This window comes from Penicillium soppii (assembly GCF_028829465.1).
Source record: "Penicillium soppii strain IBT 18220 chromosome Unknown utg000003l, whole genome shotgun sequence".
Taxonomy (NCBI): domain Eukaryota; kingdom Fungi; phylum Ascomycota; class Eurotiomycetes; order Eurotiales; family Aspergillaceae; genus Penicillium; species Penicillium soppii.
This window is the reverse complement of record NW_026643233.1, coordinates 466,476-484,140: the sequence shown is the minus strand read 5'-3', so window position 1 is coordinate 484,140 and position 17,665 is coordinate 466,476. Positions and strand designations below refer to the sequence as shown.

Below are 17,665 nucleotides of genomic sequence, written 5' to 3'. Positions count from 1 at the left end.
ACTTGTTGCAACTTCCTCTGGACGGCCTGAGGCCCCAGACCTCAGTCGATCCAGCAGGAAGGAGGCTGGAAGATCTTTTTACTTTTTGTCTCTCTCTTCCCTTTGCCACTTTCAACCCATTGTTTGTTTGGAAGCTTAGATGGTAGATAAAAGTGGGCAACACGCGGAAGCTCAAATGTGATATTTAGTTGCTATTCTATACGCAATTTAGCTAAGCCTTGGTTCTTTGATCTATAATATAGATGTAGCTAATACTATCATTGCCTACGTTGCACCAAATCTTCGGTCTAAGGGGGGCTCTACTCTTTTCACGGAGCTTTTAGACTTATTTATGTATGTATCAACCTGAATATAGAGAAAACATAAATATGTGAGGCGGAAAGAACCCCGTTGACCATTTGGCAGTACCTGCTTTTCACTTTAATTGCCTCATTGTCAATTGTTCTCTATTGTCTAGAACATTCTTCGCCATAGTTCACCCCGCAATGCAGTGAGCATGTGTTGAGTTCGTTCCACTGCCCCTCGATTTTCGATGGCCCGGCGGTGCAAATAACCCATGCACTCAGCAACTGATCCCCATGTCATACACTTGAAAGCTTTCGGAACGGTCAAGTTGGCCGCAGATGAATGCTCAAGAGCTCGTTCATAGTTTTGCACCAATTCACAACTGAGTTCATCAGCCATACCCTGAATCTGCCCACATTCAAGCATTATCGTAGGTTCTTTTGCTAAAAGACGATTCTGATATGTAGCGATTGCTTTTGTTACACTGGCTGCATTATGGGTTGCGAGGAAGAGTGCAGCCTTCGGAAATGCCAATTTTTCGCTTCCGGTGGGCATTTTGCGACGGAGCATAGTGTCAGCGATGAGATCATACGACATATCGGTGTCCTCTTGTGTATCATGAATGAGAGAGCGAGTTTCGTGTTCAATATACGCTCCTCGAACCAGCTTGATTCCGAGACTCCAGCCTTCCCGTGCGGCCAAGGTAAGGTGGCAGTCCAGATTTGCCTTAGACTCTTTGAGGTACCCTTGGATGGTGTTATAAACGATAGGTGTTTCCGATTGGTTATGTTTGCGCATGATTTCAATGGCCCAGTCGTCAAGCCCTTTTTGTAACACTTGTTGCTCTGCGTCTAGCCAGAGACGGGAGCCCTGTTGCTTTGTCGCAATGCAAATTTCATCCACGGCTTTACTCATAGCTTCTGGCATGGGCTGACGCGCCATCATTGCATCCACTGAAATAGGCCCGGCACCTGTCAACCTGTAATACGATGTTAGTTTATATACTTTGGAAATGTGAGAAAACTTACTTCACTGCAAGAAAGTCGCCGGGCCCAACCATATGTAATGTTGCCAGGGTGCCGTTTTTCCATTCTTCGACCATCTCATAACACATATCACTGTACTGCGAGGTACCTGATTTATCAACCGAAAGCGTTTCATTAAGATTCAGCACAATTTCCTTCGAGTATCCCAAAATAACACCTTGATAACCAATCTTCTTGATATCTGCCACCGTCTGTGACACTTCCTTCTTATTTACTCCTGCACAAAAATGATCGTAGACTGTCCAGCGAAGTAGTTTGTTTAGAGGAAGATTGCGATCCGGGTTCAACAAAGCAGACTTAGATCTGGAAAGAAAGCTTATCAGGGCCAGCGCTGGCCGTAGAAACAGTTTTGATCTCATCAAGGAAGTCAAAATTAGAGAGCGCAGAAGCAATCTTGTTGGTAGCCGAGCCATAGACGACACATCAACGGGCGGTTGAATAGCCGATCCAACAGCAGCATCGTGGAAGAAATATTTCGTAGAACGTAGTCGGCGGCAGGCTAGATTCGGTGATTTATTTGCAACAATGGCTCGGGACGGTTTGATCAAAGTAGAACGAGAAAGCATCTTGGCTTGGACTGTGGTTAAATTTTTCGAGTTATTCAAAATCGCGCTCGGTTCGAATAGTCCGGTCGCAGCCACAGAAAGTTATATACATTTTTGGCAACCTGTGCATCATTTTATCAGCCCAATGAGACGCAGCTATCTACTGGCCGATAGTCAGCCGACACTTCATCGGGTTCATCCTCCGATGATGTGAGGGGTTCACGAACCAAGAATTGTATCCCGCGATGCCAACTCATCAATTCCTCCGCGGGGAATCTGAAATCGATATCTAGGAAAGGTGCTCCGTGTCTTCTCATTGCTTGAGTTCTAACACCGGCCCGGCTCGGGGTTGCGTTTTCAGTTTGCATTACGTTGCATAGATAGACGAAGGGAACATCCACAATCTGGTGGAATATTCGGGTCTTAATATTGCGGCACTATTCTATATTGAGATCTTGGTTCAATCTTTGAATGCTGCAAGTCGAACTGAACCTGGTTCCTGTATAATCGCTTCTTGATTACCACAGCTCCACAGCAGCCACACACATGGACTTGCTCAGAAACCTACAGTCTTCGCAACTATAAAATATGTCAGTGCCCATAATTTGGTCAATTGCGTTGAATTTTTATATTGAACATCATATATAAGTGATTGACAACCTTCAAATCTTTGCATCGAACCTTGGTATTCTTCAATCAGTTTAGATCTACGGCATTTAACACCCGTTTTGTCTCGCTCTGACAGACCCATATCAGGGCAATCTATGGCGCATCCACCATTGTTTGTCATCATGTGAGAAGGACAAGTTTGCAGATCTTACTGAGGATATCGCAAGTGCGGGTGTTGGGAGTACCAAGAAACATATCAAGTACTATACTTTTGTGGATGCTTGCTACCGAGTGCTCTTTTTAAACCAACATTTGGCAACAAGGACTCTTCCGATGGTGGAGGTGTGACTAGGATGCGAAACTTATCCCAGAGGCCCAGAGGGAGATAATATCTCCTTGAGGTATAGATCGGGGGTTTCAGACAGGTGATCGCAGAAAGATCCAATCATTGGTGTTATAGTCCGTTTACGTCCTATTCGAGTCGGGGTTGACAAAGATGTCCCAAAACAAGGGAACCCATTTCATTCTGCATTGATCATGTTTAACCGAAACCCACGTCTTGCTCTCAGAATGAGTCGGCTTTTGTCGGCTCCTATACCTCGGAGCCCTGCTTTACGAATCAAAACCATGGCTTCTAGCGCGCCGAAGTACGGCCTGGAGGCCAGTATAAACGAACGAGGCATATGCACGTAAGCTGCAAGATTAAAGATATCGGATAAAATGACTGACAATAATGCAATTAGCTTTTGCTCATTATGTATGGCGAACTGATGTGAAGAGAAAGCAATTGCCTAACAAATCAACAAATTACAGTCACAAGCGACTAATGTCGCTGGACAAGTCTGGTTGTCCGGCCAGATACCTACAGATGGCTAAGGGAAACTGATGAAGGGCTCAATGACCGAGCAAACGAAAACTACAATCAAGAATACCCATGCAACCCTGAAAGCCTCAGGGACCGGCCTCGACAGAGTTGTTAAAGCGGTGGTGAGTGCAACCACACTATCATAAAATCCAGCTGATGGTTAACAACATAGTAGGTCGATGTCAAAGATACCAAATCTATGCCTGAATTTGCATCTGTTTATGTCCCTGCGTTCCCTCATCGCCCTGCGCGATCTATGGTTGAGGTGTCAAAGCTGCCCGCCGGGGTCGATAACCAGCTGGACTTTATTACGGTTGTATAGACTTATTTACATAGACAATAAACAGAAAATAAGCGAATTGAGCTTATTTAGTGGAAAGATGATATATTGAGCTCTATAAAGTGTGTTGTTTTCTCTTTTTGGAAGTGTTCTTGTTTCAACTTTTGGTATAGCTGTGACATAAACATTGTTCCCTACCACCTCTGTAAGATGAGATTTAGTTGCCTTACTATAGGGTGCTTAACTGAACATGCAACCGACCCAGACAGGCGGATCTAAGATCGCCTGCATCTTAGTCACGGCGAATTGACAAGATGCCGAAACACGACGGCATAAGGGACCGAGGTTTTATTTTTCAAGTCAAAACAAAAATCGCGCATGCCAAAAAAATCTTTCAATACAGCGAGTCTACCACTGTGATATTCTTTGATTTATTCCACCACGAGCGATGGCATTACGTTGGACCTCTCGGACGGGTTCTCGGCTTCCCAAACTGTTACTATATGCTTCGAGGCGGCATATTCAGTCCCAGTCGACGTTTTCTTTCAATCACAGCAACCTCGATCAAAAAAAGACCTTGAATTCCCCACCGCAGCTTCGCTTCTTAAGCAATTCGCCTCGAAAGCATGATTCCAAGATCGTCGTGCAAGTTCCGCCTATGGCAGAATCTATCACGGAGGGAACTCTGAGTCAATTTAGCAAAAACATTGGAGACTTTATTGAAATAGACGAGGAGCTGGCGACAATTGAGACTGATAAGATTGACGTCTCTGTGAACGCGACACAGGCTGGAATTGTAGAGCAACTGCTCGTTGCCGAGGGGGATGTTGTTACTGTCGATCAAGTAATCGCAGAGATTCAACTTGCAGAAAGGCAACCTAAACCTCAGGCTAAATTGGAAAATGCAGGGTTGTCTCATGCAAAGTTCGATTCGCAACAACAACAGCAATCAACGCAAGAAACTCAAAGCTCGACTGTATCGCATACGACAGAGGAAGCACCGTTTGGTTCTCCCAAGCAGTGGGCCAAGGAAGTTCCCAACTCTACGAAAAGCCTGCCTGCTGCTCAGCCTGCCGAGGCTTCTTCTTCTTTCCATGGAGATAAGCCTCGCCGAGCAGAAGAAAAGGCAAGCATGATCAACTTCAGTTTTCCCTATTTGCCATGCTAACAACAATTCGCTGAATAGGTTAAGATGAGCCGAATCCGCCAGCGCACCGCACAACGCCTCAAAGAATCCCAGAACACTGCTGCATTTCTTACTACATTCAACGAGGTGGATATGTCCCGTCTAATAGAATTCCGGAAAAAGAACAAAGACGCAGTCTTTGAGAAGCACGGATTAAAGCTCGGTTTTATGGGATCTATGGCCCGGGCATCGGCATTGGCCTTGAAAGAGATACCTGCGGTTAATGCATCGATTGAAAACGACGACACGATAGTTTATCGCAGCTATGTTGATTTGAGCGTTGCAGCATCTATCACCAAGGGGCTTGTCACCCCTGTGCTTCGCAATATTGAGTCAATGAGTATCCTACAAATCGAAAAGGGTATCTCCGAGCTGGTCAAGAAGGTCAGTGACATATTTATCTGAAATACGTGTAAGTGCAATGCTAATTGTGCAACAAACTAGGCCCGAGATGGGAAGTTGACGATGGATGACTTGAATGGAGGAAGCTTCACAATTAGCAACAGTGGTATATGGGGGTCGTTGTTTGACACGCCGATCATAAACCTGCCCCAGACTGCGGTTTTGGGAACCTATGGTATCCAAGAACGACCAGTTGCCGTAAAAGGGCAGGTTGTAATTCGTCCAGTGAGTATATCATTCGCCAAATACCTATCCTCCACATGTACTTGCGCTCACGCTAATGGAACTTCACCTGGGCAGATGATGTACATTGCTTTGACATATGACCATCGGATCATCGACGGGCGCGAGGCAGTAAAATTCTTGGTTCTTATCAAGAAGTACTTAGAGGATCCGCAAACGATGATGCTGGAAATTTGAGTGAAGTTGTTATACAGTTCAGACTAGCAATACTGGATCTCATTGATGTTTTGTTGTAAAAGCCTGGCGGCACTTACACTTTATCATATGTATACTATCTTCCTATGCGTACATATGTAGGTATTTTTTTCTTTTAAAGAACCGAAGATCCATTATTTCTAAACATAGGCAAATCACCCAAATACAAAAGGGAAGGAGTAATGTGTTAAGTATAAATAACCCCCCTCTTTCTCTTTTCTTTCTCTCTTCCGTACACTTCCTCAAGGTAAAACCTTAGGCCTATCTTTACGCTGTATCGCCTAACGAAAGACAAATCCTGATCTGTATGATTTGTTCTCAATGCATACATATGTATATAGTTGTAGTTCACACGCGTCGGGACCTCGTTCCGACGCTTTTTCGGCTACTTGGCGGTTATATGGCCAAACAGATTTTCGCCGACAGTGAAATCGTTCTTGCATATAGAGAGATGAAGCTTAGCCGATTTATGTTGTTTTCGTATTTGTTAGGATTCGCTTGTAATCAAATCCTTTGGTGATTTTTGTCTATCCCTCGTTGTTTCCCCGTTGTGAATATCTATAGACTGTACGCTTTGCCCTGAAAGATACACTACTTTCATTCTTACATGGACGCAGCAAAGGCTTTAGGTAATTGACTCTAAAAAATTGTATGGAATATGTTTCAATTGAGAGCCACCCTCCACCGGGCTCCAGGTCACCTATATGCACGACGCTTAAGACAGCGAAGCTTGGATATGGCACCACGTCAGCCGCTTCATACAAGACATAACCGTCGATTCGTAGGTCTTATCTTTGTCAGACCTATAGATATGAATTGTGAAAATTGACTTCCCACATTATAGCTCCAGACCGACAGCTTTTTGCAGGGAAATACGGCAGATTACCTGGACGACATGTACGCAGCATGGAAAAAAGATCCTTCTTCTGTCGATGTATCATGGGAAATATATTTCGATGCTATCGAGAACGGGAAGCAACCACCTGAGCGCTTATTCCAGCCCGCAGAGGATTCTTCATTTGCATGGGGACCTGGATCTTTCCCACTACTTCCGGGTTTGAACAGACCTTCCCAAGTCTCACCTACACTATCGCAACCGAACGATGATCAGTCAAGGATACAGCGTTTGATTCGAGCCTTCCAAGGTTTTGGCTACCAACAAGCAAGAACCAACCCATTGGATACTCCGATTGAAAGATTTTCAGTGCCAGAACTCGAATTAGGATTTCATGGCTTCACTGAAACGGATTTGGATCGAAAATTTAGCCTTGGGCCCGAAGTTCTCCCTTACTTTGGGAGTTCCAATGGGAGATTCATGACTCTTCGCGAAATTGTTCAAGCGTGCGAAACGATTTACTGTGGTTCAATCGGAGCCGAGTACTTGCACGCTGCTACCCACGAAGAGAGAGAGTGGATTCGCAAGAGAATTGAAACTTCCGAACCATACCGATTTTCAAAGGAGGAGAAAAAGATTATACTTGATCGACTAGTATGGTCAACTAGTTTTGAGAAATTTCTCGCTGCCAAGTTCCCAAACGCCAAGCGGTTCGGGCTCGAGGGTGTTGAGAGTCAGCTTCCAGCGGTGAAAGCAGTGATTGATGCAAGTGCAGAGCACGGTGTGCGCAACATCATCTATCCCAGCTGCCACCGCGGAAAACTCAACATTCTTAGCAATCTGACACGGAAACCCAACGAGTTGATCTTCAAGGAGTTTTTGGGTGAATCGAAATCTCGACCCGATATTCCTGGAGATGTCAAATATCACCTTGGGATGAACTATGAACGTGAAACTCCTTCTGGGAAGAAGGTCAATATTTCAATTTTGCCAAATCCCTCTCATTTGGAATCACAAAATCCTGTTGGCCAGGGCATGGCTCGAGCGGTGCAGCAACAAAACGGAGAGGACCGATCATCTACCATGGTCTTCAACAGTCATACCGATGCCTCTTTCTCCGGACAAGGCGTTATCTATGAGACCTTGGGATTGTCGGGGCTGAAATCCTATGAAACCGGTGGAACAATCCATTTAATTGTCAACAATCAAGTTGGCTTTACTACAGACCCCGAGTCTGCTCGAACATCGTCTTCTGTATCCGATATCGCGAAGACCATCAATGCACCTGTTTTTCATGTCAATTCAGATGATGTCGAGGCAGTGGTGTTTGTATGCAAGCTAGCAGCGGATTATCGAGCGAAGTTCGCGAAAGACGTTTGGATTGATATGATCTGTTACCGGAAAAATGGACACAATGAGATGGACCAGCCATTCTTTACTCAGCCTTTAATGTATGAAAAGATTGCAAAGAAGATCCCGCAGCTACAGCTTTATGCCGACAAATTGACGCGGGAAGGAGTGGTTTCCCGCGAGGAAGTTGTGCAGATGGAATCAGAGGTGTGGAAGAAACTAAGTGAAAGTCTCGAAAACTGCAAGGATTCGCAGCCTCCTGACCGTGAATATCTCACTGAACCATGGAAAGATATGAAAAGGCCAGAGGATATCGCTCGAAACATCTACCCTGCAAAGCAGACCTCGATCACTCAGGATGTAGTCAATACAGTGGCAAATAAAATGGGTATTCCAGATAAGCCGTTCAGCGTGCACAAGAGCTTGAACAGAATCTTGCAGAAGAGACAGGAGAGCTTTTCAGATGGTCAGGGAATCGATTGGGCCACAGCAGAGGCTCTGGCGATGGGGAGTCTATGCCTAGAAGGTCACCATGTGCGTGTTTCAGGTCAGGATGTGGAGCGAGGCACCTTCTCTCAGCGCCATGCAGTGCTGCATGATCAAAATGATGGGTCAAAATATATCCCTCTTGACTCTCTCACCGCCGATCAAGCTCGATTCACGATTGGAAACTCTTCCTTAAGTGAGTACGGCGTCATGGGATTTGACTATGGATATTCTTGCATGCATCCCAACGCACTAGTAATGTGGGAGGCCCAGTTTGGGGACTTTGCCAACAACGCTCAGTGTGTCATTGACCAGTTCATTGCATCTGGCGAGGACAAGTGGTTACTACGATCCGGTCTTGTTCTGTCCCTGCCTCATGGATTCGATGGCCAAGGATCTGAGCATTCTTCTGCCCGCATGGAAAGGTTCCTCCAATTATGTAATGAAGACGCTCGCTATTTCCCGTCACAGGAAAAGCTAGAGAGGCAGCACCAAGATGCCAATGTACAAATTGTTTGCATGACGACTCCTGCAAACTTATTCCACGTTTTGAGGCGCCAGCTATGTCGAGAATTTAGAAAGCGCAAGTCTCTATCCAGTCTCCATTTAAATAGCCCTACTAACCAGATGATCAACAGCACTAATTATATTTTTCTCCAAATCTCTTCTTCGTCACCCGATGGCCAAGTCCAACCTTAAAGATTTTATGGGAGAATCAAAGTTCCAACCTTTGATCTCAGATCTGAGCCACCGGATTTCTGTTGCTGAGCGATCCAATATCAAGCGAGTCATCTACTGCACAGGGCAAGTTTACACAGCACTTGAAAGATATCGTGAAACACACAACATCACCGACACAGCCATTATTCGTATCGAGCAACTTCATCCGTTCCCTTGGCAGCAGGTCAAAGACAGCCTCAGCCAATACCCCAGCGCCTCGGATATAGTCTGGTGTCAAGAAGAGTCCCTCAATGACGGCCCGTGGGCATTTGCCCGCGCTCGACTAGAGACTATCTTTGATACAACCGAGCACCACAAGGGCCGGCGATTGAGGTTTGCAGGGCGGGAGGCGACAGCTAGTGTCGCCACCGGTTTTGTGAAGGAACATCATGCTCAAGAAAAAGCTTTGTTGACAGATGCTTTTGGTCATGATGAAACTCAAGCTAGTGCCGCTTAATATTTGTAAGTGACGGTATTTCGACAGTCTATCGCTTGCTATGAAGTTCTCATTCTCGTAAAAATATGTTGGTGCAAATTTTGTACTTCAATATTCTTCCAATTTGTGGAATTAGATTATCAAAGAAAAAACAATATCCACAAGAAGACACCAACAGGATACATAATACCTTCCTTAGGAGAAAGGGGGTTTATTTACATTGTACCAAGCAGCTAGGTTACACTTGGTCGCATTCCGGAGAATTCTCTCGTAATTAGCCCCTTGATTGATACCATCCGGCCTTTTCTCAAAATGTCCTTTATACATCTTATCATCAAGTATTCTCTGGATTTGCGGTGCTAAAGTTTTCAACACGACACAATGGGGGCAAAACAAAAACCCGAATGGGATTCAGTTGATGCTGAGGCTGCGGCGAGCGACGCCAGTCTTCGCGATCACACAAACGAAGATCCGCATGGAGATGGAGACTTAAAAAATGATCCATTTGGAAATGAAGAGAACAAAGAAGTCAAATACAGAACTATGAAGTGGTGGTAAGTCTGCCTCGAGAATGGGTTGTCGACGCTGATGGCTTATCACGATTATAAAAGGCACTGTGGAATGCGTGGGTTGATGTACTGTACCCATTAGACAGAACTCACTCTAAACTTTTCGTTTTTAGTGATGATTGCTGCGAACATCTCATTGGGAATCTTATCGCTTCCTTCAGCGGTTGCAACTCTAGGCATGGGGCCGTAAGTTTGTTCCAGCAACCCATATTAGAAAGAGACAATAACTTGAACTCATCAGCGCCGCCATCCTAATTATATTTCTTTCCGGTCTCTCCTGGTATACCGGATACGTAATAGGGCAATTCAAGATCCGCCACCCTCATGTTCATAGCATGGGAGATGCGGGCGAACTCCTGATGGGACGGATTGGTCGAGAAATCCTAGGAATTGGCCAACTGCTTTTGCTCATTTTTCTCATGTCAAGCCATCTACTAACATTCAATATCTTGATGAACACTCTTACGAACCACGGGACTTGTACAACAGTCTTTGGAGTTATCGGGCTCATCATCTGCTTCCTTGGTGCTCTTCCGCGCACCATGGAGAAGGTGTACTGGATGTCTGTCGCGTGTGAGTTTCTTTGACGTTTCAATTGATGTAATTAATCCGAGGTACTAATTTGAACTAGCCTTCTCGAGTATATTCATAGCAACTTTAGTTACTATGATTTCCATCGGTGTGGATGCGGACGGACCTATTCAAAATGACAGCGTTAGAGAGGTCAGCTTTTACAAAGGCTTCTTGGCGGTGACCAATATCATCTTTGCCTATAGTAAGTCAAGCGTCTTCGGGGATATCAGATGCCAGCGAATCTGACTTTTGTTCAAGTTGCACACGCCACGTTTTTCGGATTTGTCTCAGAGACAGAAGATCCGAGGACGTTCCCTAAGTCCCTAGCAATGCTTCAGATTGTTGACACGGTGATGTATCTTGTCACTGCATTGGTTTTGTATCATTACGCTGGCCCAGACGTCAAATCACCCGCCCTTTCATCTGCGGGCCCTCTAATGAAAAAGGTTTGCTATGGTCTAGCTATTCCAACAGTCAGTTTCAGTGATTTCTATTAGTTAAAAAACTGAGAGAAACTGATAGACATGCCTTCCAGGTCATCATTGCGGGTGTTGTCGAAGGACATGTGGCTTGCAAGTATATCTATGTCCGGGTTTTCCGAGGCTCAGATGTTATGCATAATCGCAGCCTTCTGTCGATTGGATCATGGGTTGGAATTGGACTTGTGACTTGGACTGTGGCGTGGGTTATTGCCGAGTCTATTCCGGTCTTTAATGATTTGTTGAGTCTTATCGTATGAGATTGAATCCTGAAAGGCTGCGGTTTGTTTTACTAACTTGAGTTTGCAGAGTTCTCTCTTTGGAAGCATGCTCTGCTGTAAGTATTCCATTCCTGCTCGTTTTTAGATGGCACCATAACTCCCTTGGTGCCGAGTTCTAACTAGTTAGATGCCTTCCCTGCGATGTTTTGGCTCCACATGAACCGAGGACAGTATTTTTCGACTGTTTGCAAAGGATTTTTGACCCTTTGCAATATAAGCATATTGGCTATTGCCTTTGCAATGGTAAGTCTATTCATATTTATTGCTGTGTCGTTGCTTACGATCTCCGACAGTGTGGAATGGGTCTATATGTATCTGGAAGGGCTATTAACGAAAGTTCTGGTAGCAGCAGTTGGTCGTGTGGGAACAACGCTTGAGAGCGACGGATTTGATATAAAGAAATGATCTACTGGTTTTTGAATTGCCATTGATATGAATAGGGAGCGCTCTGCTCAGCGACAGACCAATTAGACTAATAGAAAGGGCTTGTTGTTTCCTGTGATAGATAGATAGGGCATTTTGCGAATGAAAGTTTCTATGATTGAGGGTATCTTTCCTGATCCTGTATTTGAGACTCTTATTCACACTATGCTTATTGTATCCACTCGAGTTTCGATACATTGAGCAAAATCATCAAACTCCGACAGATTGCATAATCCCCTCCACGTCTAGTTGATCTGCAAGAACCAACAACTCTCGTGGTGGAAGGCTGACCGAAGAATTGAGCCCCAGCATATCCCATTCGAATTCGTCTTGGTCAAACATATATGACTGCTCACTTATTTCATCTGCTTCATTCGCATTTCCTGGGGTTGGTCGGAAGGAAAGTTTTGGGGTTAAAGGTGCCAACACATGCTCTAATTGCCTCAGTTCAAGCCTCCGGAGAGGCGCGGCCAAATTACCCTTCGAAATGAGCTTATCGAGAACGCATTCGAGATTCTCACACCAAGAGTTGTTTGAAATCAACGAAGGGGCAATTGCACGAATGAGGTAGAGAACGAACGCAGAGGACGATGCGTCTTCGATTTGGAAGGGGAGAAATGAATCTGTTACTTTGAATTAGCGAATGATACGGCTTTAAAAGAACATTTCTTATCATACCCATCAAGTCATCGTCAGCTAAAATACGAAGGGTTTGGAGAATAGTTTGGGCAGACTCGGCACAACATTGTAGAAGAGATGAAACAGGGCTAGATAAAGCAACTGTTTGTGAAGTTTGTCGGTCAGTTCGTTCGATATGCATATGAAGCGCACACATGACCAAAGGCCTTGTTGTGAGAACCACGCACTTTTTAAGTCAGTTTAGCATTTGACATAGCACTTAAAATTGACTCACATGATGGTGAGCCAGCATCAATCGAATTGCCATTTTAGAGGCTCGGCTAATTAGTCCGTGAAAGTGAGTATCGAGAAATGCTGTGAGATCATGCGAAAGTTCGGCCATGCTATGAAGAATTGATTGAGTACTTCGAACGAGAGTGCCATCAAAATCATTGTCTACTCCGTAGACGGCTGATATTTGTTAGGCATTAATCTCAAAGGAAGAAGACACGTAGCACTTACTCGTCAAAATTATAGCCATCAGCCGGGAAAGTCGAACATGTAAAGTCAGATTAACGTGTTCCACTGAATCATCCAATTCCGCTGGTAACTTCACGGTGATATCCTCATCTCGAATCGAGCTCGGTGCACCAATTAAAGCAGAAAACTCTCTATCCAACATGTAGACCACCCAGAATATTGTCCTGCATCTCTTAGAAAGCTCGGGTCCGCATATCTCCTCGGGTACGTGTCGATGAATCCCTTCAATAATGCAACCACGTAAAGCATGACCAATCTATCCATAGTATCAGACGGTATTTTTCCAATGTCGAGTAAAGCAGAAAGCACAGGCACAGGCACTTACATGTTGAAACGCCGCTCTTCTCATATCTATGGATTGGAGATACACCGCGCCTAGGCTCAATGCCTGGATACAGGCCAAGGGATCTTCATCAATGCCCGACAGGTCGGGTAATAGGGCCATCGCTCGTGATGCATACTGATGACCAGGCGGAGTCCCAGAAGGATTCTTTTGTGTCAACAATGCCTTTCCAAACGCAAGGACAAGTAAATATTGGCAGTACCAAGGCCTTGCAGAGGTAGCTTTAGCTGCCGGGTCCCGATAAAACTCATGCAGGTCTCGTAAATAAGCCGGTTCATCAATCATGAAAGAAAGAAAGCCGAAGTAGAACTTGACTGTGTTGAATAAGAATAGTGCATAATCCAATGGTGGCAAATTGGTGACATCAGGTACTTCATCTGAGGGAAATGGCCGCCAGTGTAATTTGAAAGCTGTTCCATCTATATGAAAGGGATCAGGTGGACAATTTGACTCGGGAACTTTTCGCCCTATTAGTGCCAGGACACGGCGACAGAAGGACCATGACGACGTTGGCCCCATATACCCTTGGAAACTGGTATGAGTGATGAGATAAGGCGAACATGTGTTAAACACTCACAGAATCGACCATCTGGCGTTTGTGCAAAAGATGGATCTCTATCAACCAGAGGGTTCTTGGAAAATCTTGATTGGTGACGGTCGTCCTCCTGTTCCCTCTGAGGGGTCTCTGGGACATGCAAGGGCGGGCCCATGGCTGAGATGTATCTTAATCAACACCAAATGTAGACACAGAGAGCCGAAATTGCATACCATTAGAAATCCTCTCCCATCTGATATGATCTTGATTCTCCAGGAGTGTATCAGATGTGTGAGGAGTCGGAGGAACGTTGGCGTCTTCGTCGCCCATGAACAGTGTACCTCCTACGGGAATCTGATTAAGATGTGATTGAGGCCCAATTTGCCCAGAACTTCCACTTCTGGCAATATTTTCTTCTAGCTGACGCAAGTATCTGCAATGTCATAAGCAAAGCAACTTTGGACGGTGGATCGTACACTTACCTTTCTGACACCGACACTCGATGCTCCTCCACTGGAAAATGGCAAGGCCTCTTCTTCCGGGCACATCTTGTACAAGGGTTCGATCCTGAGCATTTGACCTTCATTGACCGACATCTTTCACACCTTTTATAAGAATGTTAGCCTCAAAAGTCGAGCTCAATTGTGAAGATCCCAACTCACGCCCTCTGGCACTTTTTCGATTTTGATTGACTAGGTGTAGCAGGCATGCCGGCTTAGTACATCTAGATGATATATAGAACGAAGCCAAAGAAAGTCTGTGCTTCCGGGGCAAGTCTCCGATATCAAATGCACTCAAGATCGCGGGGTATTGAAGGAAAAGTGTATGTAGACCCCGACATCGGGAAGTCGTGCCGACAATTCAGATTCTCTTATCGGAGATAACTGATACCGATAGCGATACATACTAGTAAGTTTTATCTTTGGCGCGTATTAATGGTAATTATTTCACAACCTGTACAGATTTCATTCATATCTTGGCCGCAACATCTCGGGACTTTCTTGGTTTGAGGTCACCGCTTTCAATTGTTTGTGTCTATTGATCATATCATGTTGAGATCAAGGTAGCTGGTAGCCAACAACATCGGGTCCAGTGACAATAACGGTGTTTCCTCTCCTGCGGACTCATGCTTCTCCCCGTCAGGGCCCCATTCAGTACTTGAATACTGTTCTGTCGAGATCGGAAACAGAGAAAGTAAGTTGGCAGAAGCCCCGCCTTCGACGTTTGGCCGTGGAAGGAAATGCATATCAGTAAGGCCCCAGCCATTGGTTGGGTCAAACTGGTGGACAACCTTTGTGCAAATGTTGAGGGCACGTTGAGCACTGCAATCTTTATTGGCCTTTTCCACAATCCAACACATGGCCTTTTTTATTGCAAGGAAGGTTTCGGTAACTGTGGGCCCAAACGATTCCGCTGTCTCATTTTCTGGGCAGTTAAGGCTGACGGCGTTCTTTTCCCAGGAACCGGTCATGGTAATATGAATAAGAAGCACAGCCACTGCCTGCACTATGAAATGCAGAATGTTTAGCCACGGCATCATTTTGTATAGCCACTCCATGTCAGGCTTCTCGGGCAATGTAGATATTACCGCTAAAGCAGCGCGCAAACAAGACAAAGCCCCTTTTTGGCGATAACTGGACCGTGGAACTTGATTTTCAACTTCACCTAACTTTAAGGGAGCCTGACAAGGCCTGTGTAGGATAATTTTTGAACTAAAGTAGTTCAAAGCAAGGGCTAATTGGTCCTGAGATAGCTCTTCCGCTCGAAATGCGCCATTTGCGGCCATAAAATTGAATGGCCTTCTAAGGTCGCGTAGCCATAGATCGTATTTCATTTCGAGACTGGACATTCGGATAGTGATTTCCTCCCATCCGTCACGATAGACGTCCGCGCTGTATATTTGATTGAGGACAGCATGAGCGATCATTTGTAGATCAATCAGGTGGAAGAAATAAAGAAATCTGGTTGGCTTGAGACTTTGGAACCACTCTAGGCGGTGTTGCAGTTGTATTTGGGTTCCGTGGAGGGTCCAATGGAGAGACTCTCGGCTGCAGGCCTCATCAATAAGCCCATCATAATGTTTGCCCTCTCTATTGTAATTAATTTCAATTGGAGAAGGAGGATATACCCTACAGGAGCGGTAGTCCAGACAAGAAGCTCGGCCAGTCAGAACGGAGACTTGATGCTCTAAGGAAAAGATCGACCACCAGATGCGACAGCGAGTCTCCTTAGAGATTGCGTTGATTTTATCACCAATAGCACGTTGGTTGAGTCCTAGCGCAATAGCCGAGCGGGCTGCAACTCCAGCCATTTTCCAGGACCTTAGTAGTATCAGCAAATGTGGAAGGGTCAATAGTGGAAGGAGACGACATAAGACAAGGAAGATCGAGAAAGTGCGTGAGCTTACCGATTAATCTGAGCTGATGCGAGATAATATATAGCTGCCAGCGATTCAATTTGCACCTGCTGAATGTCGGCGTGCTCGCTGTATACACTATCATTGGAGCTTAGCGTCATCGATCGCTGGAAAAGAACATCACCATCATCAATATCAATGTCGGGACCAGAGCGAGAAAGTCGACAGTATTTAGTGCCAATTGCAAGTATTATATTCAAAACTGCCAGCCATTTCTTTGATGGTCTCGATCTGGTCTGTGAGAACGCTTGCTCATACTGTGAAATGAATAGACTTCTGTCGATTAGAGGGAAGGAGGGATCGATTGTGTGAAAATATGCCTCTATGAGACGATCACACCAAGCTCTCGTTGGTAATACATGCGGATTGGCCTCCCTATAATTTGAGATATGATGTTCATCCAAAAAGTAGCTTAGGGGTATGATCGAGTGTAGGCTGGGGAGCAACGGTCTGTTTTCGGTCGGGTTTTGTCTGTCGGAACTGAGTGACCGGTTGTCCAAATTATGCATCCATGCTAATTCTGAGTTTTTGCCAATATAGCCCGTAGCTCTAGATTGTAAATTTTGGTTGACATCTTCGCGCACCGTATCGACCTCATCTAAGGAACCTACAGATAGGGATGACGAGGAGGCCAAATTTTGTATACTGCCACTATCGGTAACGGCTGATTCATCCTAAGCCCAATGTTAAATGGTATAAGCAGGCTCTCTATAGAACCTTAAATATCAGGGGGAATTTCTACCACTTGAAGTATACTGCATTCTTCCTGTCCGGAGTTGCGAATAGCCTGTACAACTCCCGGAGAAAAGCTATCGGCGGACTCCTTCGGGTGATAAATTAACATTTTGGTATCTGTAAAAGTGGTGAAGATGGTTTGGTTATACCTGATTACTTCCAATTCCACTTTGTGTAAGGTTTTCGTCAAGATAGGCCGTCAATCTTGATGAAAGAAGCAGCTGTAATTGCGCATTTTCGCCTTTACTGAACGCTTGAGCAACTTTATCAAGCAAAATCTCAGAAGAATCGAGCTCTTCTTTTGTTTGTCTGAGTATGAACTTCCTCCTTCGGTCTTGATTTTGGTCAAACACACATACGGTACCTACTTTGACACATTTCACACATGGTTGATCTCCTTGGCACTGGATATTGTCAGTTTTCACAATTCCCTTTCCTCAAGTGACGCATCTTGATTGACCTTTGATCTCCTTTTCTTGCAAGCTTGACATGCGGTAGTGCGCCTCCTTCGCTGAGGTGACGGTGCGAACGTTGCTTGTTGCGAGTCCTTGTTATCCAGAGTCAGGGCGTGAAGCTGTCTATGGCCTGCTGAATCCATGACTGTACTCTTGCTGGTCGAGCAAATTATGAAAAAGCAATTAGAATCTGCGTTATAAAAGTTGAAGCTTCG

The 17,665-nt window shown here is 45.1% G+C and overlaps 8 protein-coding genes across 8 annotated transcripts; 5 read left to right on the top strand and 3 right to left on the bottom strand.

Annotated features, from left to right (window-relative positions):
* Nucleotides 1-453: 453 nt before the first annotated feature.
* N7529_002304 (proline dehydrogenase family protein) lies at nucleotides 454-1,897 on the bottom strand (the record flags this gene model as incomplete). The annotated part of the gene is made up of 2 exons (XM_057237832.1): nucleotides 454-1,264; nucleotides 1,314-1,897. 2 exons carry the CDS (start codon nucleotides 1,895-1,897, stop codon nucleotides 454-456), a joined length of 1,395 nt encoding a protein of 464 aa, XP_057100443.1.
* A 1,125-nt stretch (nucleotides 1,898-3,022) lies between these two features.
* On the top strand, nucleotides 3,023-3,371 carry N7529_002303 (uncharacterized protein; the record flags this gene model as incomplete). The annotated part of the gene is made up of 2 exons (XM_057237831.1): nucleotides 3,023-3,174; nucleotides 3,299-3,371. 2 exons carry the CDS (start codon nucleotides 3,023-3,025, stop codon nucleotides 3,369-3,371), a joined length of 225 nt encoding a protein of 74 aa, XP_057100442.1.
* Nucleotides 3,372-3,382: 11 nt separating this feature from the next.
* Nucleotides 3,383-3,672, top strand: N7529_002302 (uncharacterized protein; the record flags this gene model as incomplete). Its single annotated transcript, XM_057237830.1, has 2 exons — nucleotides 3,383-3,472; nucleotides 3,526-3,672. 2 exons carry the CDS (start codon nucleotides 3,383-3,385, stop codon nucleotides 3,670-3,672), a joined length of 237 nt encoding a protein of 78 aa, XP_057100441.1.
* A 616-nt stretch (nucleotides 3,673-4,288) lies between these two features.
* N7529_002301 (uncharacterized protein) lies at nucleotides 4,289-5,638 on the top strand (the record flags this gene model as incomplete). The annotated part of the gene is made up of 4 exons (XM_057237829.1): nucleotides 4,289-4,663; nucleotides 4,817-5,200; nucleotides 5,261-5,443; nucleotides 5,519-5,638. The coding sequence occupies 4 exons, from the start codon at nucleotides 4,289-4,291 to the stop codon at nucleotides 5,636-5,638; spliced, it is 1,062 nt and encodes a 353-aa protein (XP_057100440.1).
* Nucleotides 5,639-6,392: 754 nt separating this feature from the next.
* N7529_002300 (2-oxoglutarate dehydrogenase family protein) lies at nucleotides 6,393-9,504 on the top strand (the record flags this gene model as incomplete). The annotated part of the gene is made up of 3 exons (XM_057237828.1): nucleotides 6,393-6,437; nucleotides 6,501-8,892; nucleotides 8,966-9,504. 3 exons carry the CDS (start codon nucleotides 6,393-6,395, stop codon nucleotides 9,502-9,504), a joined length of 2,976 nt encoding a protein of 991 aa, XP_057100439.1.
* A 360-nt stretch (nucleotides 9,505-9,864) lies between these two features.
* Nucleotides 9,865-11,122, top strand: N7529_002299 (uncharacterized protein; the record flags this gene model as incomplete). Its single annotated transcript, XM_057237827.1, has 6 exons — nucleotides 9,865-10,037; nucleotides 10,095-10,108; nucleotides 10,166-10,238; nucleotides 10,294-10,625; nucleotides 10,684-10,827; nucleotides 10,884-11,122. 6 exons carry the CDS (start codon nucleotides 9,865-9,867, stop codon nucleotides 11,120-11,122), a joined length of 975 nt encoding a protein of 324 aa, XP_057100438.1.
* An 896-nt stretch (nucleotides 11,123-12,018) lies between these two features.
* Nucleotides 12,019-14,440, bottom strand: N7529_002298 (fungal specific transcription factor domain-containing protein; the record flags this gene model as incomplete). The annotated part of the gene is made up of 8 exons (XM_057237826.1): nucleotides 12,019-12,431; nucleotides 12,487-12,673; nucleotides 12,722-12,897; nucleotides 12,949-13,222; nucleotides 13,292-13,833; nucleotides 13,887-14,021; nucleotides 14,078-14,264; nucleotides 14,327-14,440. The coding sequence occupies 8 exons, from the start codon at nucleotides 14,438-14,440 to the stop codon at nucleotides 12,019-12,021; spliced, it is 2,028 nt and encodes a 675-aa protein (XP_057100437.1).
* A 446-nt stretch (nucleotides 14,441-14,886) lies between these two features.
* Nucleotides 14,887-16,155, bottom strand: N7529_002297 (fungal specific transcription factor domain-containing protein; the record flags this gene model as incomplete). The annotated part of the gene is made up of 1 exon (XM_057237825.1): nucleotides 14,887-16,155. One exon carries the CDS (start codon nucleotides 16,153-16,155, stop codon nucleotides 14,887-14,889), a length of 1,269 nt encoding a protein of 422 aa, XP_057100436.1.
* Between the last annotated feature and the right edge of the window lie 1,510 nt (nucleotides 16,156-17,665).